We start from the raw sequence: 27,168 nt of genomic DNA on the forward strand, positions 1-27,168 counted from the left end.
CTGATTTCCTTTCCGATCCGATACCAAGTAAAATTCAGGGTGGTATCGGTGATACTGATCCGATACAGATACTCTGTACAAAAACTTAATGTTTCATTGCATTTCATAATACAATATACACAGCAAATCCAGCATGTCCAAATTAACACTGTCGGATTTGATTTCAACACTATTAAAGTGTCTATATGGGTCCACACCAGAGAGTGTTAATTTAACTCTTTTTGGAGAGTTGGTACATTAACTCTGATTTAGTGTTAAACACCAAATCTGTCTGGAGTTGATAATTTAACACTTAGTGTTAAGAGTTTATATATTAACTCTCAAAGAGTATTTTAGTTTAACTACTTAAGAGTTATCTTCTAATTCATTCTAAAAAGCGGGAATTTTACTGTTCTGAACTTCTAGAAATTTCTTTTGGAAATAAACATTTACTAAAAAGATGCAATGGTTTTTGAAAAACATTTATTCTGAACTGTGCACCACAATTTCAAAACATTTTCTGAAAGATGTAACAGTGTACATGTTCTCACTTTCATTAGAATTTTGTTTATCAAAAGGTCTGACATGGTAAATGCAAATAACAGCATTCTCATCACTTATTTCTTCAATACAATATGCATGTCCTTCATTCATCCCTTTGTGGAACTTCAACGCACTTCTGCTCTCCCCCATATCCCATCTTCACAAGCATATCCTGTGCGGAGATTGAATAAAAATTAGTTGACACTAATTAATGGCACAAATAATCCAGTAATCAATTGCAGCACAGTAAAAAAAAAAAGGAATCCTCTTTGAGCCATTACTTGTGTAAAGTATTTTCCCAAAAGACAAGGACACAGGCAACAGGTAATACTGAACTAAATGTAAAACCTCAACCTTTTTCATTTTTACCTAAACCGTGTGCATAGAACTGGAGGGATCTAAATGCTAACGTAGAATCCAGTCAGGACGTCAGCTACTGCTGTTTGCTCGTTTGTTTTTGTTTTTATGGGCGATCGTTTTCAGGCTTCAAGTAGCACCATTATACCAACGTTTCACATTCTAGACATTGTTTTAGGTGTATTTGACCAAAAGTTTGACTGAAAATTCACATGCAAGCTTTTTTTCAAGGCTGTGGTATTTGCCGCAAACAATACCTTTCAGCTAGCTAAAACAGAATGTTATGCTATCACCGAGCAACATGGCTAATGCCTTTCACACAGCTTCGTCTCAACTCCAAAGAGCCACAGAAGTAAAAGCTCATGATAATAATTGAAACAATCTTTGAAAGAATGACTTACCAAGCATGGCAAACAACTCAAATATGTAGAGCAAAATGTTCCGAAACGGCTTCACTTCAGCTTCGATTGGAGCCGTGCTGGGGGCGGAGTCTGTGAATTTACTCTGTTGGTGTCATAGCCCCTCTAGGAGTTCAGAGTTAAGAGGTCAAGAGTTAATGTTTCCATTGTAACACCTCCAGATTTGACATAGAAACACTCATTTTTAACACTCGATTTTAACTACTATCATTTTACACCTCAGAGTTACATTAAAAGAATGTGACTCTGCTTAGAGTAAAATTAACTCTACTTTTGCAAGAAGACTATTAACACCAAAAAATTTAACACTTTTGAATTTGCTGTGTATAATTGTATTATGTAATTGTAATAATAACATAACCATATTGCTTCATAATGATTAGAGGATATCAGACAACTTGTTTTTATTGCTTAATAATGCAGAATAATCGTATAGAAATAAAAAAAAACTGACATTGTGCGCTATTTGAGCATGTTGCCTGCCTGCAGCACTAAAGGACTCTGCGAGAGACGTCTGTCTCGCTCTAGCAGCACCTGTCCCTGTCCTCCTCTTCAGTTCACCTCAACATAAGCTTATCATATTCTGTGATGTGATTTACTCCGAGGTGTTTGACGAGGTCAGTGGTGTTGCCACAACACCTCACTGTCTTGCCACATATATCACAAACCGCGTCTGGGCTGTTTGTGGAGGTAAAACGCGTCCACACATGACTCTGTTTGCGCTCTGCCATTGTTGTGAGTGTGCACGCAATGGGCTGCGACACATTTATACAGCCGTATTTCGCATATGACTATGAAAGGCATAAGAGGAAGTAGTTCCTTCCAAATTAGACGATCCGAATGATATAGTTTCTTTCCACTGCGTTCATTTTAATGGAAAAACTACAAATTTACCCCAGAGTACTAAAATATGGATATTATAATATGAGAATCAATTCTAGAACATAAATTGCTGGTATCGGAAGAATCGATATTTCAGTATCGATCCGCACAGTTTTAGCAGCGGCAAGCCTGCGCTGCTAGGGCCTGCAAGGAGGAGAGGTGGGTGGCAGCAAAAAGGAAGAACCTGGATATAAGAAAGTGTTTTTCAAAGAAACCTGTAAGTTACTTAAAGTCAAGCTCACTCATAAAATGTGTCCATCACAATAACATTACAGGCTATGCTAGGCTTTGGCCCACATGGTAAATGGCCTGTATTTATATAGCGCTTTACTAGTCCCTAAGGACCCCAAAGCGCTTTACATATCCAGTCATCCACCCATTCACACACACATTCACACACTGGTGATTTCAAGCTACATTGTAGCCACAGCCACTCTGGGGCGCACTGACAGAGGCGAGGCTGACAGACACTGGCGCCACCGGGCCCTCTGACCACCACCAGTAGGCAACGGGTGAAGTGTCTTGCCAAAGGACACAACGACCGAGACTGTCCAAGCCGGGGCTCGAACCGGCAACCTTCCGATTACAAGGCGAACTCCCAACTCTTGAGCCACGATAGCCATTCATTAGACATCAGTCTAAAATTGTATGTAACCATGAATAACGTGTTTTGGAAACTAACTGCACAACAGGCAGCACTATTTGTTCTCTCAGTCTCTGAGCAGCATTTCTAATTTTGATTGAAACTGTCAGAGAAAACGGCAGCGTCGAGCGAGCCAGGATATTAGTTTACAGAGGCTGTTAAAATTATATGTCTGACGTTAAAATGCTGGTGACACAATAATTTCATCCTAATGGCACTGATATATTCATAGGGTTCATTTTTGAGACAAAATATAACGAGGTAGTCATGATTTTGCAAATAAATAAAAATAAAACCTTGTAGTGCAGTTTGCACAAATTGTTTTAAAAATGCACTCACCCTACAAACATTACTGACGAGTCAAGATCTGCACAAAGTGACAGAAACACTGAAGCAGCTCCACATTTTATTCTTATTGTCATGTATGTCCTATTTGTCAGGTGACAGAAGAACCAACACAAAGCTCAGAGAGTAATGGTGACACAAGATCACAGGTGAAAATAAAAAACTTGAAATAACCCGGTTGCACAAATATGCACACCCTTAAACTAATACTTTGTTGCAGCACCTTTGCCTTTTATCACTCTAATCAGTCTTTTTGGGTAGGAACCTATTAGCATGGCACATCTTGATGTGGAAATATTTGCTCACTCTTCTTTGCAAAATTCACATATAAAACTATGAATTGTAATTTTAAATGGTTTAAAAGCAGGTAGAATAGCATATGTAGGCAGGTATACTTCTCCTTTTTTATCAAGAAGCAAAGACAAAAAGGGGAACAAAAGAAACAGAGCAGGGTTCAGTGGTTGAATCATCCGTCCCCACCAATGCCAAAACCAAATCTACGCCTTTGCAGGTGAGTGTTAACATGAATATGTTTCTTCTTATGACATAAAATAATTCCACGCTGTTCGTGTCTGTGGGTGAAATGTGAGGCCGGTCGGCTCCTCTGAGCGCTGGTTTCCTGTAAGTAGAGAGGAAGTGAGTTTAGCTGAGCCTCCGTTTAGTGTGAGAGAGCAGGAGGAGAGTGAGGGCTGTGCTGAGGCAGGGTGAGTGTTAACACCGCTCTGACATTACTGTGTCTCTGTGGCGGGAACAACAGGCTCCGTCAGTGGAGGCAAAAATAATCAGACTTTGGTTTTTCAAAGGAAACAACTTTATGTCGGAAGTTCCCGCACGCTCATTGGATAACGATGTGTCAATCTCGAGCTATTAGCCAATGAGCGTGCGGATTCACAGAAAGACCCGCCTTTATCACGGGACTTTAAAAGCTACAATGGCGACAGAAACTCCGTGAGTGGAGTTCAGGGTGACGTTATGAAACTGTGACGTTTGAGCCACTTCCTGTTCTCAGTCCCAGCGTCCTGATCACCGAGGTTTCTGTTGCTCTGATATCTGATATTGATTATATTGGTAAACAGGCTGTAGCATAAACATCAAACACAGCTGAAGCAGTTTTTGGATGGTTGGCTTCAAATGATCCGTCGGTTTGAAAAGTAAAAACAATTTAAAATAGGTGAAGCTGATGCAGGGTGAGTGTTAACACCAGGACTTTAGAGGGAAGAAGAGTCACAGCATGTTGTTGACGCGTTGTTGTTCAATCGGGGGAGGCTCTCCGTTGAGGAGAAAAGCTTGAATTTGTTTGTATACGGATTATCCATTGTTTATTATTGCTCACCACAAACAACTATCTGATTGAATAGTTTTCTTATCAGATAGAGAAATAAAATGCGTCGCAAAATGTAAAAGCAAAATTTCCCCGCCTGGGCTGCCTTGCGCCTGATTGTTCTGTAAATAGTTTGAAATGGTTACATAAAAAGCGTCTGAGCCTTGGCTGCATTTTTAGGTAAATATAACTTTGTTGTCTGCAAAACTTTTGTGTATTTTAAAAAATGTACAATTTCTGTTTGCATTTCAAGTTATGAAAATGATTTGTTTAACATGCTTGTGGTTTTTACAGTCAAAAATATCACTTTCTACTCGTATTTTAAATTTTGTCTGAATTTAGATAAATTCTGCTGATACATTTTGTCAAAATGAGAAAATAACAGATTGGCAAGATAAACAGTTTTTAAATGTGAAATACAGAGGCCACATCAAAAGTAGTCAAAAACGGCCAATTACACCCTGGACACCAGCTTTCTGGAGTATTTGAAATAACGGTAATATGAGTGATCCATATAGTCACAAAGAATAGCCACTTGTTTCTGTGCTACCAAAGTTCCCCGGCTTTCATTCAAAATGTGTTTATGGTCAGCACCTGCACATTAAACTACTTAAACATTATAAATGTCTTTTCAAGCTCACACTGAGGCCTGTGGGGCACAATCAGCCACTGAGACAGTTCACACATTTATATGTGTTTGTATATGAATATTTCATACTTTAAGGCTGCCTGTTTATTTAAGGGAGATGAACAAAATACATTGGAATTGTACAAAATAATATCACAGATGACAAATTCAATAGATTTTAAGTAGATGCTTGTGCATTCTTAAAGTCTTATATGTTGAATTGAACTATTTGATCTGTTCAAAGCCTCCCAGTCAGTGCTGTTCTCCATGCCTGTCTGACTGTACATGTTATTAGCACAAACACTTTAAAGGTGATCCTTTAGGACTTCAGCAATAATACAGAGAGCAATGTAGTTAGCATTAAAACAGTTTTATTGGGAATTAACTTAAAAAACAAACAAATATCTGTCTCCTAATTCTTGTCACACAGGAAAGAAGCATCAATATCTGATGAGCAGACTTATTTCTTTCTTTTTTTGTTCACATTTTCACATCTTAATTTTTAAGTGAAATGGGCATTTAGAGTTTATACACTATGTATATAAGGTATTAGTACAGGTACTCGGGCATTTTGCCATAACACGGGCAGAAATATTGCCATTCAGTGCCTTCGTAACTTGAATTTTTCGTGAAATGGGGCATTCGTAAGTCGGGGTTCCACTGTATTTTTGTGTGGTGCGTTTTTTCTATTTCTTAGCAAAAGTTGAACAAAGGTATTTAAGTTCATGTAGGATGATTTGTTTTCATTTTCACATGGTCTTACTGAGGTAATGCGAATTGAAACATGCATTCTTTTTTTTTTTTTGGCGGGGGGGCTGATGTGCTGGAAAAGCTTGAAAAGGGACCTTGAAAGTGCTTAAAAAGTGCTTGAATTTGACCCTGAAAAAGGCGTAGGAGCCCTGCTCACGGCAAAGCGTGGGACAGACCCGCTCGCCTCGCAAGCAATTGAGCTGTTATTACCACCGACAAAGCGCATGTCCCGGTACACAGCTGCCATAACCCCCGCTGTACACTGACTTCATTTACTGAGGTTTTATTTCCTGATGTTCGTATGTGTCATACGTGTTCCAGTCACCAATTCTGAATTATAACTAACATTAAAAACATGTTTAAGGAGGAGAGAGAGCAAAAATATTCGATTAACAGCTGATGTTTGGGTTTTTGTTCAATAATCAGCGTGACCTGATAAACGCATAAAAGAAATAACGCTGGTGTTTCCGTCATGTAGTAACTGTTAGGTTTAACTGTACAAAGGTGGTTTCATCAGCGTAAGAGACTCAGCAGCAGATTATGACAGTTATACATTTGATGAATCACCAAATTAATAAACGCAAGAAACGATCAAACCTGTTCCGACAGTTTGAGTTTGTGTTCCCTCAGCTGCAGACTCGCTGCTGTTTAAATGTTTGAGAGCGAAGATGAGATAGAGAATCAGCAGCAAAGAGAACAGAGAAAATCCAAATCAGAGTTTTTCTCTGAATTAAAAGCAAGGAAACAACAATATATTCTACATGGTGAAACTGATGGTTTGTGGTGTTTGGGTCTGTGATAGGTTTGTAGCTTGAACCTATTCGCTGGAACATTGAAGACAATATAATTACACATCAAGCAAGACACGAAGTAGTAAGTTAAACTTAAAGAAATCCAGACGCTTTTCTTGGACTGTTGGTTTCAGTGTTGAGTCTCATTCACACACTCCCTCAGACTCTTCACACACACTGATTTGCTGACATAAACACACTCCTGTGTGCTTTCTTGGCTTCGCACACACACTGAGGACCATCTACAGACTGTGAGCTCCGTCTTCTTCGTCTTTGGAGCCGAACTCTGACAAAGTTAGGAACAAAACTTTCTCCAGCGTGTGAACTTTCCTCCTAGACTCAGTCTGAGCAGTCAGACCACATATTTCTAAAGCAGCACATGAAGGTGTGGCTCACACACACACAGGTGAAGGAAACAGCTGCAGTATTAAAAACTGCTTCACTGTCTACAAATATATGAACTGAATGTTTCTTTCAGGCTGTAAAAACCTTATTTATCCTCCATTACAGTCCTGCATTCAGAGCATTAGTTCTGTTATATTAGTACATGTATTTTATTCTGATGAACACATGAAACTCTGAGCTGGATTGAATCCATTGAATCAGAGTCCAGGACTCAGACTAAACACACTGAATGTGTCCTGAGCTCGGCCGCTGTTCCACAGTAACTGCTGTCAGAGTCACTGTTACTGAGTTAGCTTAGCTAGCAGAGCAGCTAGCAGTTAGAGTATGAACTCTGTAAGCAGTCAGCTCGGTCCTGGACATGGTTACTGACATAAAGCTGCTCTCTGCAGCCATGTTTGACCTGCTGCTTTGTAGGACTACAGTAATGGAGGATTTGGAGGCTGAACTGGGCTCTGTGACACTTTTTGTAGTGAACTGATGAAAGCTGCGTCTCAGATGGATGTTAGTCCAACACATCAGACACGACCTCTGCAGCTCTCAGTTGATGTGCACATGAATGATTTGTGTTTCCTCTGCAGGTGAAGGTAGAAAGTGTGTGTGAGCTGATGTGAATTGAGCAGCATGGATCAGTGTGAGGACAGAGAGGAGGGAGTCCCTCCCTCTAAAAGCACTCTGTGTGGGGAACATGAGAGCCAGACCAAAGCTCAGAGGTGAGATGACCATCTCTAACTGTCCATGACTCTTCTCCATGTCACAGCTCAGCACTCACATCACTGCTCCATCATTATTCACAGGAACCAGCCTGGACCTCCACCCAGCTCTGTGTCCTCTAAGAGCAAACGGGTGAAGCATTTCTTTCGTAATTTAGGGCAAAAGAAGTCATCTGACGAAAAGTAAGTTCATGTCAGTATTAAAATGTTTGAAATTTTAATCAGCTTTTTACTATTTAACGATTTAAATAATATACTATTTACATAGTTTATACTTTTTATCTAATGTATTGGACACATTGGATGTGACACATGTTTCATGTTCACTTATTTTTAGCGTCAATCAGAAACCATCCAGCTCTGTGTCTTTACAGAGTGACCGGTCAAATCATCGAGGCATTGGTTTTAAATCCCAGCCTGTGTCTGCTGCAGAGAGGTGAGCTGTTAGTAACAAGAACTCTCTGATTTAAATGATTTTGATGTTTCCTGGTTTCTAAAATGCATCTCTGTAGCAGAGCAGTGTCTCCAAGGACACAGAGGCTCAGCTGTAACTGTCAGTTTATCTGGTTTAAGACACATTTGGACTCAATTGGCTGTTTTTAACTATGTATTTTAATCAGAGGTGTAAATTCAGACCTCACACATCTGGATCCTAAACTATGATACAAACAGCTGCTAGCAGTGGGTAGTTTGACTTTGATACGCTGCTCTAGAAAGCAAACAAAGGTTTGTGCAGCTCCTCTTCAGAAAAGTGTTCAGAGAGCAGCTGCTGTATTAGACAAAGGCTCGTCGTGTGAGCCCAGATGTGTGTAACAGCTGGATGAAGGAGAACCATCATAGTCGCGTCTCCATCCCGCCTTTATTAATGAACTTCCTGTTGCTTGCAGATGACAGGAACACAAAGTGTTTGTGCCACTTGATGCTGCAGGATTTGTTAACGTGTCCATGATGGTAACATCTCCTCGTCTAACTGCAAACACATGAGCGCTCCTAATGGCAGCTATCACAGCCACAGAGGCAGACTGTGTCTCACTGTTGCATTCAGGGACATTTGTTTTCCTGTAAAAAGCTGAACTCTAATGGGTCCAAAGGTCAACCTCCAGAGTTCAGTGGTGAACCTGTACCAACGAGGTCAGAGACCTGTGATGACTCCTTTACATGTTTGTGTCTGCAGAGGTCAGAGGTCACAGTTTGCAGGATCCAGCAGTCCGTCGGTGAGGAGTGACTGGTCCAAACATCAACCTCCAAACTTCAGTGCTGAACCTGGACCAACGAGGTCAGAGAACTATGATGACTCCTTTACATGTTTGTGTTTTCCTGGATAAATATGACCAAAGATTCATTAAAAAGATAAAAATATTAGACTGTCCTGTAGCGCTGTGTGGCAGGCAGAATTGGACCAAAACACAACAGGATGAAGTCAAAAAGGCAGCTTTTGTTAGGATGCCTGGGTCGTTGACCCAGGGTTTTTGAGTTTATTATATTATTTATACTTTCTAGTTTTTGGTTTCTTTGAGTTCTGTCTTATGGCTTATGTCTCTGTCTTCTTTAGTTGCTCTGTCTCCCCTATCACCTGCATCGCCTTGTCTAGTTCACGTCTATGTGTATCTTAAGTTCCTATATCCCCGTGTTCAGTCAGTGTTTGTGTCTGCACTGTTCCCACGTCTCTGTTCCCTCTGTTACAGTGCGTGCGAGTCTGTGTCTTTGTTCAGTCTGTGTTATGTGTTTCCTGTTTTACTTTGAAGGTTTCTGTCTTATCTCGGTGTGTTCAGTTTACGCTTCTTTGGTCTCGTCAGTTCTGATTTGCCCCAGCTGTGTTTCCCTCCTGTTACTCATTCCCTGATTGCTCCCTCTGTGTATTTAAGCCCTGTGTTTCTCTGTGTCTGTGTCGCGATCTACCATTTTCCTAGCTGTGTGTTCTGTCATTCCTCCAGTTTAAGTTTGTTTTGAGTTTTTTCAGTTATGTTATATTTTTGAGTACCTAATTAAAGCCTTTTTGAGTTCACGTCTGTCTCCGGAGTCTGCACCTTGGGTCCTATTCCTGCCTGCACACAGCCACACCTAACAGAAGATCGCGACCAGAACATGGACCCTGCAGACTCTTTTTCCTCTGAGTTCTACGGCGAGATGGAGCGGATGGTGAGCCTGCTCGACCGCATCGCCCTGTCCCCGGATTTAAGGACCATGGCAGTGGGGCTGAGTGGAGGCCATCATTCGGCAATATCCCCGGCTTAGCCAGTTTGCTAAGGACACTGAGTTGGGGAACACCATAACTGCCTGGAGAGAGCAGGTCAGGGCTGGTGAGCTTGCTCTCTCCCTCACTACATCTTCCCCACCGCTGCCGCAGGACAACGCACACTCTGCCTCATCGCCACTGCAGGCTTCCTCCCCTTCCTCACGCCAGCCGGGACCTTGTTCGCCTGTCCGTTCGCCTGCCTTTTTTCTGGCGGCTGTGTGGTCGGAGGATGAGGAGGAGGTCTCCGTTTCTCCACTGGTTCCTGTTTCCTCGTCTAAAAGGAAGTGACGCCACCGTCGCTCCTCTCCTCTGTAATCTGTTCAGCCACCTGTCTCCGCTGGAGGGTCCGAGGGGCCCGTTCAGCCTCACGCCTCGTCAGCTGGAGGGCCCGAGGAGCCCGTTCAGCCTCACGCCTCGTCAGCTGGAGGGCCCGAGGAGCCCGTTCAGCCTCACGCCTCGTCAGCTGGAGGGCCCGAGGAGCCCGTTCAGCCTCACGCCTCGTCAGCTGGAGGGCCCGAGGAGCCCGTTCAGCCTCACACCTCGTCAGCTGGAGGGCCCGAGGAGCCCGTTCAGCCTCGTCAGCTGGAGGGCCCGAGGAGCCCTGGAGGGCCCGAGGAGCCCGTTCAGCCTCGTCAGCTGGAGGGCCCGAGGAGCCCTGGAGGGCCCGAGGAGCCCGTTCAGCCTCGTCAGCTGGAGGGCCCGAGGAGCCCTGGAGGGCCCGAGGAGCCCGTTCAGCCTCGTCAGCTGGAGGGCCCGAGGAGCCCTGGAGGGCCCGAGGAGCCCGTTCAGCCTCGTCAGCTGGAGGGCCCGAGGAGCCCTGGAGGGCCCGAGGAGCCCGTTCAGCCTCGTCAGCTGGAGGGCCCGAGGAGCCCTGGAGGGCCCGAGGAGCCCGTTCAGCCTCACGCCACGTCAGCTGGAGGGCCCGCTGGAGGAATCGCTTCAGCCGTCTCTTCCTGCTGGAGGATCCGAGGGGCCAGTTCAGCCTCCTGTTTCCGCTGGAGGGTCCGAGGGGCCCGTTCAGCCACCTGTCTCCGCTGGAGGGTCCGAGGGGCCCGTTCAGCCACCTGTCTCCGCTGGAGGGTCCGAGGGGCCCGTTCAGCCACCTGTCTCCGCTGGAGGGTCCGAGGGGCCCGTTCAGCCTCTTGCCTCGTCAGCTGGGGGTCCTGGAGGACCCAGCCAGCACGTCCCAGTTTCTGCTGATGGTTCTGGCGAGGCCGTTCAGCCACCACCGGCTCCACCGCCTGGTCCGGCCTCCGAGTCTGCAGCTCCGCCTGGTCCGGCCCCGGCCTCTGCAGCTCCGCCTGGTCCAGTCTCCGAGTGTTCAGCTTTGTCTGCTCCTGAGGTCTCCAATCTGTCTGTTCCTGCACGTCCCGACCGGCCTGCACGGCCTGCACGTCCTGTCCGGCCGATGACTGGACGTCGTTGCCGTCATGGACAGCTCTCTGTACTACGCCGCCGTCATGGACGGCCCCCTGAACTACGTCGCCACCAGTGCCTCCCGCCCGGCCGGCCTCCTGATCTGCTCGGTCGCCGTCGGTGCCTCCCGCCCGGCCGGCCTCCTGACCTGTTTTCTGGGCTCTTGGACCATCAGCCTCCGGGCCGCCCCCCTGACCTACCCGGGTTTGGACTGTTGTGCCGTCAGCCTCTGGGCCGGCCCCCTGAACTTTTTTGAGACTATTGCCTGGGCCTCTGTGCCTTTCATGAGCTCTTTTGTTTGTTTGCTTTTGGACTTTGCCCGGGCCTTGGTGCTGTTGTTTTGGACTTTGTTCCTGTTTTTTGTTCTGTTGCTTTCCGGGATCCAGTGTTTGCACTTTTTTTTTTTTTTTTGTTTTGTTGTTTCTGGCTCCTTGTTTGGTTTGTTTTCGAGCCCTCCATCCTGTTTCCCCCGCCGCCCACCCTGGTTGCGTTGTTTTTCGTTTTGATGTTTTGGTTTGGGCTGTCTGGAAGCCAGCCCTTAAGGGGGGGGGGGGGGGTACTGTTAGGATGCCTGGGTCGTTGACCCAGGGTTTTTGAGTTTATTATATTATTTATACTTTCTAGTTTTTTGGTTTCTTTGAGTTCTGTCTTATGGCTTATGTCTCTGTCTTCTTTAGTTGCTCTTTCTCCCCTGTCACCTGCATCCCCTTGTCTAGTTCACGTCTATGTGTATCTTAAGTTCCTATATCCCCGTGTTCAGTCAGTGTTTGTGTCTGCCCTGTTCCCACGTCTCTGTTCCCTTTGTAGTGCCTGCATGTGAGTCTGTGTCTTTGTTCAGTCTGTGTTATGTGTTTCCTGTTTTACTTTGAAGGTTTCTGTCTTATCTCGGTGTGTTCAGTTTACGCTTCTTTGGTCTCGTCAGTTCTGATTTGCCCCAGCTGTGTTTGTTTTGAGTTTTTTCAGTTATGTTATATTTTTGAGTACCTAATTAAAGCCTTTTTGAGTTCACGTCTGTCTCCGGAGTCTGCACCTTGGGTCCTATTCCTGCCTGCACACAGCCACACCTAACAGCTTTATTTCAGCTGTGAATATGCAAACAGCAGAAATAAGGAAACATAACTGTAGGTTTGCAGTGAATGAAGCCTCAGCTCGACGCTCCACTTTGTCCCTCTTTTCCTTCTCCAAACAGCCACATCAGGAGTCTTTGATGGAGTTTAAAAATATTTAATTACAAATGTCCAAAGATACCTGAATCAACAGTTATTAAAGCTAAAATAGTTCACAGGGTTTGGACTTTGTCAGGTGACGAGAGAACATCAAAGTGTTTTTTATCTTAAACAGTATTTTTATGACTTCAGTTGCTCTCACAGCCCTGTTTGTTATTTTACCAGAGCTCTTATGTTTCACTCAGTGCTCCCACCAAACACCTTGGAGGACACAGTGTGATTTAGATTTCATTGCTGTAAACACCAGTCACACAAGCTAACCCATGGAGGCAGCAGCAGGCTTTGTGTTTGGTAAAGTCTGTTGGTTTAAACTAAGAGAGTTTAGTTTGTTAGCACAAAGAGCTGTCAGCTAAAGCCCCGAATGCACTTTGAATACAGACGAACTGAGAAAAACACTTTAAATACAGCAAACACTCAAACTGAAAACAAGTTTTTCTGCTGGTCATCCACAGCAGTACATTTAGCATTCATGCTAGCAGCAGGCTATGGCTGTCCACTGAGCACCAACACAGGTAGGAGTGAGCAGTGATGAAGCAGGACTGTGGGCAAGTTTGAGCTACAATCCTATTGGCTTCTCAGTTTCTCCAAAGAAAAGGGGAAAAATTCTTGGTGTTGTGAAGATGTGAGTTGGTCTTGTTGTCGTGGGGCTGGAAGGATGCTGGCAGTGAGAGGCTTTTCATACAGTGTTCAGTAGCAGAATGAGAAGAAAGCCACTGCACATGAAACAAGGTGCTCGTAGAGTTTGTTTACTGTGTTTGTGCCACAATGTCAGATCAGTTGTAGATTCACATGCAGACTTGTCCAGTGAAACCAGTGCAAGTACTGCAGTACAGAGCAAAGACTAAGCAAGCCAGGAGAGCTCTCCAACTTTCTGAAAGTATCAGGATATTTGAGTGATAAGAAAAAGTGGATCATGCAACAATGTCCCTCAGCACACAAAACAGTCAAAGCAGACTAAATATAATGTTTTAGAAAGGCCGATCAAACACTTACAGGGACCTGAAGAGAGAGAAACCAACAAAATGTCATGGCTAACAAAGGAACTCAAGCACAGACTGAGTTCTGACAAACAAATCAGAATCAGACTCAGAAAGGGTTTTCTTGCCAAATGTTGGGCAGGTTTACAACATTAGGAAATTGCTGCGGTGCTTCAGTGCAAACATACTGTCATAAATTACGCTTAAATAGACATGAAAATAAAAATAAGAATAAGAATTAAAAGTGCTAAGTAGATAGGTATATACATGAGTGCAGGTGGTGATCAGTGCCAAACATGGAATGATGCATTGAACACAGCGTAGGGTCATGTGTTAGGGGTGGGAACAGTCATACGGTTATTGTTCATGTGTCCGACAGCAGAGGGGAAGAAACTGTTCTTATGGCGAGAGGTTCTGGTGCGAATGGACCGGAGCCTCCTGCCTGAGGGGAGCAGGTCAAACAGACTGTGTCCAGGGTGAGAAGGGTCAGCTGAGATCCGAGCTGCACGCCCCAGTGTCCTGGAGGTGACAGTTTATTTACCAAAGGGGTGAACCACAGTGCTCTATATATGTACAGTGAGTTGGGGAGGGGGTCCAGGGCTCCAGGGAAAAGAGGGAAGGGAGTCCACACTCACTCCTCTTCAGTCACTCTTGTCCTGCTCTCCACTCACACAGCCACACACGGGAGTCACAGGTAAGCGTCTGTAACCAGGTCCGGGGAAATATATACTCAAGTATACACAAAGTTAACCCAACTGGTGAATTTAGAGAGAAATTTCTTAGCAAGGAGCTGAGATCATGAACACAGGAGGGTCAATGTCCCAGCGACAAACTGCTCCATGCCGCAGCGTTAAATGGTTACCGGTAAGCCCAGGTGAATCAGCAACAGGTGGTGTAATCATCATAACTGTGTGGACCAAGAGCGAGAGGCCATTACAAGCTCCACCCAGGCAGGCAAAACGCTAGCAGGAGAGAGCAAAACATAAAACCTGAAAAGCCATCATGAGCCAGCCAGAGAGACACAGAGTTTTATACTAGAAGAGAAACCTGCTCATCTTCATCATGTTTGTTTAAATAGAGAAAATCAGAAGTCTCTGTGTGTCAGACCACGGCTCTACACGGACACTTCTAAGCTGCTTCAGAGTGAACTGACACAGATAAGCTGCACACAGCAGCTGTAAAACAGTGAAAGTCATAACTGTCTCTCTGATGGAAAGCTTTTATTGTGAAGTCAGGAAGTCTGCAGGAAGTGTTGAGTTTGTATTCATCACTCAGTGTTTAATGAGACAGGCAGACAGGAAGAGCAGCTCATTAGTGTTGATGACATCAAAGGAACTGTGAGGAACTGCAGTTTGGTCAAATCTGGATATTTTTCACTGACAGTAAATGTTTTTAGTGATAAAGAAATGTGTTCACAGAGAGAGGAGGAGGAAGAGGAGTGGTGTTTGTGAGGAGGAGCAGCTGTCCTGCTGTGCTTTGTGTCAGGACATCCTGAAGGATCCAGTCTCTACCAGCTGTGGACACTGGTTCTGCAGACAGTGCATCTCCTCATACTGGGACCAGTCTGCTTCATCAGGAGACTCCTCCTGTCCCCAGTGTAGAGAAAGATCCAGAAGCAGAGCTGGACTGCAGACAGCCAGTCAGAGCAGCTGTGTACAAAGTAAGACTGAACATCTGTCTGCTGATGGACTCATTTCTGAAAACTGGACTTCTTGTGTTGTTCAGACATTGAAGAGTTTTCTTTCTCTTTAGTCTCATTGTTTTTCTTTCTTTCAGCAGATGTTGGTCTGCAGGAGGTTTTAGATGAACATAAGATCAGTCTGAGGAGGAGATGTGAACGTGTGACTGAAGGAAGTGATGAAACAGGAAGTAGAACCCTCCTCAACACCATCTACACTGAGCTCTACATCACAGAGGGACAGAGTGAAGAGGTTCATACCCAACATGAGGTGAGGCAGCTGGAGACAGCTTCCAAGATGGACGCCCTCCATGACGCTCCAATCAGGTGCCAGGACATCTTTAAAGCCTTACCTGACCAACAGAGACCCATCAGAGTGGTTCTGACCAACGGCGTGGCTGGTGTTGGAAAAACCTTCTCAGTGCAGAAGTTCACTCTGGACTGGGCAGAGGGCTTGGAGAACCAACATGTCAGTGTGGTGGTTCTGCTTTCATTCAGGGAGCTGAACCTGATCAGAGATGAGCAGTACAGTCTTCTGGAGCTGCTCCATGTTTTCCATCCAACATTACAGAAGGTCACAGCAGAGAAGCTGGCTGTCTCTCAGCTTTTGTTCATCTTTGACGGCCTGGATGAAAGCAGACTTTCATTGGATTTCACCAACAGGAAGCTGCTGTCTGATGTCACACAGAAGTCATCAGTCAGCCAGCTGCTGACAAACCTCATCCAGGGGAATCTGCTTCCCTCGGCTCTCGTCTGGATAACTTCCCGACCTGCAGCAGCCAATCAGATCCCTCCTACATGTGTTGACAGGCTAACAGAAGTACGAGGCTTCACTGACGCCCAGAAGGAGGAGTACTTCAGGAGGAGATTCAGTGATGAAGAGCTGTCCAGCAGAATCATCTCCCACATGAAGACATCCAGGAGCCTCCACATCATGTGTAGAATCCCAGTCTTCTGCTGGATCACTGCTACAGTTCTGGAGCACATGTTGACTACAGAGCAGAGAGGAGAGCTGCCCAAGACCCTGACTGACATGTACTCACACTTCCTGCTGGTTCAGACAAAGAGGAAGAAGAACAAGTACCATGAGGGACGTGAGACGAGTCCACAGGAGCTGACGAAGGCTGACAGGGAAGTTCTTCTGAAGCTGGGGAGGCTGGCGTTTGAACATCTGGAGAAAGGAAACATCATGTTCTACCAAGAAGACCTGGAGCAGTGTGGTCTGGATGTGACAGAGGCCTCGGTGTACTCAGGAGTTTGTACAGAGATCTTCAAAAGAGAGTGTGTGATCTTCCAGAAACCAGTCTACTGCTTTGTTCATCTGAGCATTCAGGAGTTTCTGGCTGCAGTCTACATGTTCCACTGTCACACCAACAGGAAGACAGAGGTGCTGAAGAACTTCTTGGGACAAAAATACAACGAGTCCTCACTGGATGATTTCCTTAAACGAGCCATGGAGAAATCCCTCCAGAGTAAAAATGGCCACCTGGACCTGTTTGTTCGCTTCCTTCATGGCCTCTGTCTGGAGTCCAACCAGAGACTCTTAGTAGGTCTGCTGGGGCAGACAGAGATCAGTCCAGGAACCATCCAGAGAGTCATCAACAACCTGAAGGAGATGAACAGTGATGGAATCTCTCCTGACAGAAGCATCAACATCTTCCACTGTCTGATGGAGATGAACCACCTCTCATTATTTCAGGAGATCCAAGAGTTCCTGAAGTCAGAGAACAGATCAGAGAAGGAACTCTCTGACATCCAGTGCTCAGCTCTGGCCTTCATGCTGCAGATGTCAGAGGAGGTTCTGGATGAGTTGGACCTGCTGAAGTACAACACATCAGACTGGGGACGACAGAGACTGATTCCAGCTGTGAGGAACTGCAGAAAGGCTGGGTGAGTCCAGATGTGATCATTAACATCATTGATCAGTGTAGGTTAGTAGTTTAATGTTGAAAATAAAATCAGATTGTAACCACAAAGTGTTTGTGTCCGTACGCTGCAACCTTCCACACCATTCCTTTATTGTACAGACTCAGCAGCAGCTCCATGGATCCCAAATCCAAGAGTGGAGAACAGATTTGAAGTGTGTCACATGCAGTCACAGCTGTTTCCACCATGTTTCCACTGATATTAATCCTGTTCAATGACACGTTTCATTTCAGTGAATATGTTCTTTAGGACGTCCACTGACATGTTTAAGTGTCCTGCTGGAAATCACTCAAATCATCCATGAAATCCATGAAAAATCCTTTTAGTGTTTCTAACTTCACCCTCTGTCCTCTCTCTCTCTCCATCCTCCTCACTGCTTCTTTCACTGATAATCACACAAACATCGTATTCAGCTACAAAATAACACAATAACATCATCTGATGATCATTATTATAAGAGCAGGATCCATATTTGATATCAGAGTAACACACTGCTTGGTTATGTGCAGTCATCATCAGTGACTGTGGGTCAAACAGAAGCTCTCTGATTGGTTGCTGACCTTGGTCACCTGTCCACTCTCACCTGTTTGTGTTTGCTCTCTCTTTGCTGTCTCCATCCTCTCTCTCCTTTCTCTCCCTCTCTGTCTTTGTACGTCACTCAGGTCCAATGGAAACAGTGACATTTACAAACCAATCAAAGACAAACGGATCCATGTCAGGTTATAACAATATTCAAAGTGAATACAGGCTGCTGATGGACATAGACGGGGAACATCATTTTGACTTGCTGTCACCTGGATCTGGACTCATAAACACTGAAGCCCTGAACAGGAATACAAATCATTTTCTGCCAACTAGCGACACACCAGCAGATAATGGCTCAGAAAGCTAAAATGAGCCAATCATTTCTGTGTTTAGTTCCCCTGAAATCAGATCTGATATCAGCAGCTCTGAGTTCATTCATCATTATTGTCCAGTGATGAGATTTCTGCTCCGTTTGGTAACAGTCAGCAGGTTTTTCCTGCGTGTGGACGTGAACAGTCGTACCTGACAGCAGGTAGCAAACAGAGATCCTCTTTCCAGCTGGAACTCTTCACTGAGCTGAACTCATTCAAAATGTTCTGGAGTCAAAACATGAAATAGTCCAAATGTGTGTCTTCACTCTGACTCTGGATCAGATCTCAGTGACAGACTGTGGACAATATGGAAGCCTAAATGTGACACCATCTTCCTCCTTCATCTGCAGATTAAAGCCAAACAAAGATTCTCATTAAAAGTCTGCAGGTCTGAGAGAGACTCAATCGTTGTGTCATGTCAAACACAGTAAGAGGAGCTGAAGCACAGATGTGAAGAGCAGATTCATCAGATTATGACCTCACTCTGTTTTGTCTTCATATACATTCAGTCTGTGTTTATAATGCAGATTTTCTGCTTTTATAATAACACATTTTATATTTTCTATCATCACAGACTGACTCAGTGTGGACTCTCAGAGTCTCACTGTGAAGTTGTGGCCTCAGCTCTGAAGTCCAACCCCTCCCATCTGACAGAGCTGGACATGAGTTGGAACAAGCTACAGGATTCAGATGTGAAGCTTCTGTGTGCTGGACTGGAGAGTCCAAACTGTCGACTGGAGACTCTGAGGTGAGTTCACTGACTGCGGCTGTTGTAGTTTTTCTATATTTCATGTCTTTGATTGATGTTTGAAACTTTCTTTAGTTCCTAAATGTTCAGGATGTGTCTGAAGACAAATGTGAAGAAGTTTGAGTGCTTTCAGAAATGTTGTCTTTCCAAACGCTGAACAACAGTTTTTCCTTTTGGCTCCAAACAGAAGTGACAGACTTGAGCAGGGTTCATTTAAAGGCTGACAGAAGTGGAGTGGTGACGGGGAGATGTTTGACAGGACAGTGTTTCAGCCTCCACAGGTTCATGTTGTGCTCCATCAGTCAGTGAAGATGAAGTCAGTGCTGATGAGGCTGTAGAGTGTGTGAGGGATGTGAATGAGGATGATGAAGATCTGATGATAGCAGATAAAAACAGGCTGCAGAGACTTTGAGCCATACAGGGCACACAGTGTGTGTACAGAACAGCTGAAATCATTATGGAGGCCTCACTGGGATATGGAAGCATCACAGTACAGCTTCAGTGAAGCATTAAAGTCTCTGATATGAGATGAGAAATGAAGCAGCCAGAGCTTTTTCATGAGTGGAAATCCACTGTGACTGTGAGCTGCTGCTACAGCCTCCAGATTAGCCAGCAGCTCATCCTGCTCAACATTTTCTCACCAACTTTAATGGAAGTGTGATGTTTTCAGCTGGAGTGATGGTCAGGGTGGCCTCCCTCTCCTCTTCTTCTCCTCTTCCTCTTTCATTTGTAAAGCCACTTCTGCTGCTTTCATTCATTTGGAAGTCCTGTAGCTGAGTTTGGGAGAGACTAACAGCCTCGGCAGCAGAGGGGAGAAAGGCTGTAACACCACCACTTTACTCTGTTCTACCTGTCACATCATTTTATCAGGAAACAAATATGCTCATGTTTTTACTATGTTTGTCTTGAAGATGTAAGAAGATCACATGGTGCTTTTTATTATTGTGTTGGTTTGTTTCCTGTCTCTTGGATGGAGCCCAGCTGTGCGTGGCCCCTGGGCCTGTGGTCAGAGTGTGTGCTGGATAATCCGGCCCAGGATGAGGCCAAACTGACATGGGATGAAATGTCTGTCACATAATTGAGCTTAGTGTAGTTTCATTTCTGCACAATTTAAAAACAACCAAAACTTTGTTCTGTCTTTTCTATGTTATACTGTAGACTTTCTTTGATACTGTGTCCAAAAGGAGCAGCTTTTACTTTGAAGGGGAGGCATCTCTGTTTCCTCTTCAGGTTGGATGATGGAAGCAAATGAGTGTGTGATGTTCTTTCAGTGTTGCACTTTGCAGACGGTCCCTGAGCACTGGTCTCACAGCCAGCTGCACATAGAGACCAGTGTTGTTAGTCCAGGTCAGAAGATGACTTGTTGGAATGAAAATGAGCTTGTAGTTTGTCTGCTTTAATAATGTGACTGGAAAAAGGTGTTGGACTTCAAATATGTCCATTTCTTTCACACTTCACCTTTAAAAGTGAAGCCTTGTGGTTCCTGGAAGGAAAAACACGACTTTTTCAAGTCTTTGTCCTGTTTTTATGAGAAATGTACGACTTTAATGTGAAACATTCAGAGTTTTTTCTCTTGTTGTGTTTGTTTGAAGCTGCTTCCTGTTGGCTTCAGCTGTTTGGAGTTTCCATTTTCTAAACTTCTACATTCTGAACCTTCTTCAGCTCTGAACAGATGATGAAACACTGAATGATTTCAAGCTCACACTTTGTCTAATAAACTTACATCTTTCATTCTTTATACAGACTGAGGGACTGTGGTTTGTCAGAGATCAGCTGTGATTATCTGGCAGCAGCACTGAAGTCCAACCCCTCCCATCTGAGACAGCTGGACCTGAGCTACAACAACAAGCTGCAGGATTCAGGAGTGAAGCATCTGTGTGGTTTCCTGGAGAGTCCAGGATGTGGACTTGAAACTCTGGGGTCAGTCAGCATGTTTTAGTTGTGCTGAGATGAATATGATGAATGATGATGAATATGTATAAAAACAAAGCTGACACTGTGAGACTTGATCAGAGGTGTGATCATCACAGCAGAGGCCTTTGTGTCAAAGTCACTGAGGATCAAATTGAAACACATGAAGCAGATTTTCCTGTTCTGGCTTTTTATAGCAGATAACCTTCAAAATATTCTGCAGTCCATCAAAAACTGAAGCAAACCATGAATCAACATGTGAACATGAGCTGATGCTGCTGACGGGAAGCAAAGTTACAGAGGTTTGATTAAAGACACAGCTGAGAGTTTGTTATCTGTCATCATTTTAAAAGGTTTAAATTTCTTCAGTATTGAACAGCAGAAATGAGGCTTTGTTTTGGGAGGCCGACAGCAGTGAACACAACAGCAGACTGGTGCGTAATAAGCAGTGAATAATGCAGGAAACAGATTTTTGAAGGTAAACTGTTCTTGAAGTACACTGAGAGAGAGAGAGCTGTGCAGGAAGAAAACGTCAAAGTCAGAGAGAATTCATGACGATGTTCATCAAACGTAAAGCGTAGTTTGGATCTTCTTCTGCTGCTGGTTCACTCAGTTTTGGTTGGAGACAGATGAAACCTGCAGCTTCAGGATCTGTGAGCTGTCCACTTTCAGCCCCGACGGCGTGTCCGTGTACGTGCCGTCGAGTGAACAATCCACGCTCTGTGTTTCCATCTTTGTGTGTTTAGCTGCTCTCATTTACTGTTTTATCTGTTTGCTTGTTGTTGAAATACTTTTGGGAGCTTTAACCTGAGATTCTGGCAAAATACATTTATATTAAAAATCGATTCAGGATTGAATGAATCAACATCGCTTTATTCAAATTAAAACCATTTAAATAGGAAAATCCATGTTTTTACAGCTGCCTCTAATGCTGGGTAATGTGAGCTGGTCCATGTGCAGCTGGCTGTGAGGCTCAGGGAGCGTCTACAAAGTGCAACACTGAAAGAACATCATCCATAAATATTGAGTAATAACTGGACTCTCATACAGCGAGACTCAAATGCCTTTAAACATCAGCTTATCCTGCTGATCCAAGTCCAACACTGAGTTTGTAAAAACATGTTTGTCAATCATTTTGTTTGGTTTCTGAGGAAAATGATTCAATAACTTGCTGCTAATACACAACATTTCATCATATTTCCTCATAACCCTCTTTTGTCTGACCATTTGAATCCCATTTAAATTTGCAATAAAGGATCCACAGAGTTTGGTGACAATAATGACAGTAGATGTTTGTGTGAAAGTGCTGGAAGCAAATGAGTGTGTGATGTTCTTTCAGTGTTGCACTTTGTAGACGCTCCCTGAGCACTGGTCTCACAGCCAGCTGCACATAGAGACCAGTGTTGTTAGTCCAGGTCAGAAGATGACTTGTTGGAATGAAAATGAGCTTGTAGTTTGTCTGCTTTAATAATGTGACTGGAAAAAGGTGTTGGACGTCAAATATGTCCATTTCTTTCACACTTCACCTTTAAAAGTGAAGCCTTGTGGTTCCTGGAAGGAAAAACACGACTTTTTCAAGTCTTTGTCCTCTTTTTATGAGAAATGTACGACTTTAATGTGAAACGTTCAGAGTTTTTTCTCTTGTTGTGTTTGTTTGAAGCTGCTTCCAGTTGACTTCAGCTGTTTGGAGTTTCCATTTTCTAAACTTCTACATTCTGAACCTTCTTCAGCTCTGAACAGATGATGAAACACTGAATGATTTCAAGCTCACACTTTGTCTAATAAACTTACATCTTTCATTCTTTATACAGACTGAGGGACTGTGGTTTGTCAAAGATCAGCTGTGATTATCTGGCAGCAGCACTGAAGTCCAACCCCTCCCATCTGAGACAGCTGGACCTGAGCTACAACAACAAGCTGCAGGATTCAGGAGTGAAGCATCTGTGTGGTTTCCTGGAGAGTCCAGGATGTGGACTTGAAACTCTGAGGTCAGTCAGCATGTTTTAGTTGTGCTGAGATGAATATGATGTGAAAGTTGTGCTGACACTAAACTGCAGACATCAGGCTGATATTATACTGATCCACACTGAGGATCTTCATGGTAAAGTCTGTTTTCTTCTTCTCTGGTTTAGTCCATTGACTGCAGCAGAACAATGTTCACATTTCAAACCTTCAAAGAAGAAGAAAAATCCTCCACTGGATAATTCACTGTGAAACTCTCAAACTCTTTATTCCACCTTAAAGTCTGTCTGACACTGAAATCCAAAGCAAAATGTGCGTTTGCTTTACAGACAGCAGTCCAACACAAACATACACACATCATCCAAAACACAGTCCAACATCCAAATCTCCTCCACTGCCAGCATGAATGATGGGAAAGAGAAGGAGGAACACTCTGACATTCAGGGTTAGAATGAGTTTCATGAAGCAGACTGTGGAGATCAAAGCTGCATTAGAAAGCTTACATGAATGAATGAGTGGACAGAAGTGGACAGAGATCATCTGAAGCAGTTCAAAGGCTTTAAATCAGCACATTTCTCTTTATTCTTTATCAACTCTGTTAGTTTCTCTCAGTTTTCTGTGGAATGAAGCTAACAGCAGGCTAATAAGATGCTGACCAATAGGTTTCTATTAAAGGATGTAATTTGTATATGAAAAAGTGCTTTGGCTCAGCAGGGATCAGCTTACAGGTAGAATACAGCTGCTGGATGGGATTAGCATGTCATAGCTATCTACCAAACTGCTAACTGGGGGATTTCAGGCCATCTATGGATCATTTTTGCTAACTGTTTATTCAGCTTAGGCTCACAGGGCTGGAGCCTGTGCCCTAGCTGTCATAGGGCAAGAAGCGTGGTCCACCTGCACAGGTGAGCAGTCCATCACAGGGCCAACAGAGAGAGACAGAGAAGCACTCTCTCACATCCACACCTACAGCCAATTTAGAAGCACCAATGAACCTAAGCAGCATTTCATTGGACTGTGGGAGAACATCCAACCTCCACAGAAAGGCCAACAAGCTTCAACCTACAACCTTCTTGCTTTAAGGCACTAGTGCAAACCACTTTTCCCCATTTCAGCCCAAATCCTGCATCTTCCTGTTTCTGACTCCAGGGTTCCGTTCTTCGTACCTCGCTAAGTAAGTTAGCTGGATTTGATTGTTGACGATTTCGCGTGATCTTGGATCGTTCGGTTCTCCAAAGCTCATCCGGGACTTGCTGTCATAGCAACAGATCTGTAAGCGTAAACATGCTTGGGAGCAGGCTTACTTTATGTAAACAGGACTATATCGCCGCCACTCAGGTATGTCCACTTCATTTATACGAAAGCAACAGCGATATTTTTCCACTGTTTTTCCATAAATAAATATTATCAATGTAACTAAAGTTAATGCAGTATTTGATTCTTTAGGTCATTTCCTAAAAAAAGGGAAATGTACTATTAATCATTCTATTTCATGTATTTGATTATTTCAGATGTAATTCATATTTTAGAGTAGTAGCCTAATTGTAAATTACTTCATGTAATCAAGATGAGAGACCACGGCTATAAAAGTGAAGGTGGATTTGTGAAGTCTGTCGCAGCTATGTCCTGTCCGTATACGCGAGCAACCCATTGCGGAAGGTGCAAGATTGATAAGGAGAGTTTTCAGAATTCAGCGTATATTGCGGTATAGACAGGATCCTTTAGCTCAGCGCGACAGTGTGCTCATAGAGAGATATCGATTTTCCCGTGAGGGTATTATTTACTTAACCAACTTGTTGACGAGGGTGCAGGACCACCACCTGTCTTTTTTTGCTCTGCCCTTTTCTTGGTTGCTGTTATAAACAAACAAACAGATTATTTCAGGGTCTCTTTCCAAGAGACGAAAAGCAATATAAGTGATAAATATTACCATTCTGTAGAATATTCTCATATTTCACTTTTACTTGTTCCCATGTTCTAGTGGGTCCTGTTGTGGCTCTAATGTGAAAGAGGATATAATGTAATATACTATAATATAATATAGTGTTATATAATAAATTTACCCTACCGCCTACTGGTGTTGGCCAGAGGGGCCGATGGCGCGATATGGCAGCCTCGCTTCTGTAAGTCTGCCCCAGGGCAGCTGTGGCTACAGCTGTAGCTGCTTCCACCAGTGTGTGAGAGTGAATGAATAGTAGTATTGTATTTTTTTTTTTTGCCTGTCCCGTTTGGCTCTTTTGCCATCAGAATTATTGTCTAAAAGAAAGATGCCCAACGGATTTACTTTACCAAATTGACCATCCCAGCCTTGCCATAATGGTCCATTTGATTCACCTTTTATTGTTTATTTTATTTTCACTTGCTGAATACGGGACAGACTTGACTGGGGGAAAGAAGGGGAGAAAGAAAGAGGGAAAGAGAAACAGCTGAGAAGAGGGACGGGAAATAGTGGCATTGTAAAGCGCTTTGGGTGCCTTGAAAAGCGCTATATAAATCCAATCCATTATTATTATTATTATTAAATTACTTACGAGTTTAATTTGTCAGCAACTTTCTGCCAGCCCTCTCTCCTTGCTTTTGCAGCCTTTGCAGTGTTCCCTTGCGTTTTAATTAAACTCTGAAACTCCTGAAATCCCTCAATCAAGAGTTCTTGCTCTGCTGCCGAAAAATACTGAGCGCGCTCCTTCGACATTTTCGCCGACCAATTAGACCAGCATCATCATCACTGAGTGCCATAGGACACTTAACCTTTGTTTCCATATGCTGGGAACTTCCTGTTGTTCCAAGGAGGACTGGAAAATGTGTGAAAATCTCCCAGTCAGTTCCTCACAGCACACTTCAATCATTTCCCTCCCACAGCATCAGGACCAGGGCTTTTTCTCTCTTTGGTCCCACTAAGAGATTTCCACACAAACACCTCATCAGTGGGACTCTCAGAGCTACCAGCCCTTTGCTACAATCACAAAGCTCTTCATTGAAATCAATGATATCAAAGCTGGAATCAAATGAGTCCAAGTCTTCTGCTGATTCAGCATCACATTCATCTTTGCTCCTTGTTCTGCATCCCCACCATGGACTTCATTCCTTTCCAAGCCAGCCTTGAGTGTCATTTATTCAGCTCATCCTCTGCTTTACTTTTACACCTGATTTTAGCTGCTTTATCTCTCTTTCAACAAGTTTCTGTGCCTTAATCTTTTTCTTCTCTCCCTCATAACAAGACAGCTTCTTCTGCCTGAGAACATGTTGGAGTGATTTACTAATCCAGGGCTGCTTATTGGGGAAAATACTTCCTGTTTCCAAAGTAATCCCCATTTTTCCCAGAAAGAAATCTCAGTAGAAATCGATGATCTAAGTGAGAACATGAGCCTTTAAAACATCCCAGTGGGTGCAGTCAAAGCAGTCCCTCAGTCCCAGTATAGAGTCTTTGCTCCAGACTGGAACAACTGTGTGCCCAGTTTGAGCTCTCTTCAGTCCTGTGACCTGACAGACCCAGAGGGGCCATCACATCATATTTAGAAGCTCCCCTAATGGAGCCACAACACATGTCCAATACTTAGTCTGTCTTGTTGGACCAACTGGAAGAAATGATTCAAGGACTTAGTCACAGAACAGAGATTCAAATCTCCAAAATCCAACTGGCTGCATCAGGACATATAGTCTGAAACTCTGCACAGTTTCCTGTTTGAAGCTGCTTCTGTAACCAGTATGTAACAAAATATATAAACAATGGGCAAATCAGAAGATTTCAGGAACGACAGGAGCCCCTAGGGTGGGTAACCACAATGGAACCACAACTGCAAATGATGAAGCAACGGTTCAACTATATTTGAAATTTGTGCACTGTATTGCATTTACAATAACAACCAAAATTGTGTGTGCGCGCACAGATACCCAAAATAAAAAGAAAAGAATGTTAGACCCGGGTCTTTTAAAGTGTCAATAGGATCCAGATCAGGCCTGTTTGGTGATCTGGTGAGTTATTGGTGTGAGTTCAGTCCACGATCGATGTATGGTTTGCACTGTTTTGTCCTACCACAGTTCAGGCAACCAGACTTCCAGATTCAATTCCAAATGGGCTGTGGCTCGCCATCCATTGCAATGGAAAATTATTCCTCTTCTGCGGATTTCCACAAAGTCTGTAATCCAATGTTCTCCGAGGAATCTCGGCTCCTTTCTCCAACTCAAAAAAACCTGACCTAAGAGTGAGGTCAGAATTACTTCAAATGAACATGGTTCACACTTAACTAACACTTCTGTTTAAAGTATAAATCATGAACAAAATGCGTTTCAATTTCTAATGTTGTACAACTAATCAAATTCTAAACGTTTTCATTACATGGCAATGTAGCTATCACCAATCATTAAAGCAATTCACACTGCTCATTAAAAGCAGCAACCTTAATATACTCTGCTCAATGT

General features: G+C 43.8%; 1 protein-coding gene and 1 long non-coding RNA gene across 4 annotated transcripts in view; one reads left to right on the forward strand and one right to left on the reverse strand.

Annotated features, from left to right (window-relative positions):
* Window positions 1-27,168, forward strand: part of LOC146672785 (protein NLRC3-like) — a 203,600-nt gene that overhangs the window by 171,384 nt on the left and 5,048 nt on the right. The window contains exons 2-8 of one of the 3 annotated variants that reach the window (XM_085388996.1): window positions 7,642-7,773; window positions 7,858-7,956; window positions 8,111-8,209; window positions 8,948-9,049; window positions 15,053-15,288; window positions 15,405-17,196; window positions 18,703-18,880. In XM_085388996.1, coding sequence (XP_085245122.1) covers window positions 7,685-7,773; window positions 7,858-7,956; window positions 8,111-8,209; window positions 8,948-9,049; window positions 15,053-15,288; window positions 15,405-17,196; window positions 18,703-18,880 — 2,595 coding nt within the window. In that variant the 5' untranslated portion in view covers window positions 7,642-7,684. Of the gene's footprint in view, window positions 1-7,641; window positions 7,774-7,857; window positions 7,957-8,110; window positions 8,210-8,947; window positions 9,050-15,052; window positions 15,289-15,404; window positions 17,197-17,894; window positions 17,959-18,702; window positions 18,881-20,619; window positions 20,797-22,598; window positions 22,776-27,168 lie in introns of those variants that run through there. The other 2 variants (XM_085388989.1, XM_085389005.1) reach the window with 2 other exon arrangements.
* LOC146672824 (uncharacterized) lies at window positions 446-1,554 on the reverse strand. Its single transcript, XR_014908539.1, has 2 exons — window positions 1,281-1,554; window positions 446-694 (listed from the first exon to the last, which is right to left on the reverse strand). It is a non-coding gene; the product is annotated as an uncharacterized LOC146672824 (long non-coding RNA).

Source organism: Rhamphochromis longiceps, linkage group LG3, assembly GCF_057381845.1.
Source record: "Rhamphochromis longiceps isolate RC_006_pf linkage group LG3, R_longiceps_female_GT1.1, whole genome shotgun sequence".
Classification (NCBI taxonomy): domain Eukaryota; kingdom Metazoa; phylum Chordata; class Actinopteri; order Cichliformes; family Cichlidae; genus Rhamphochromis; species Rhamphochromis longiceps.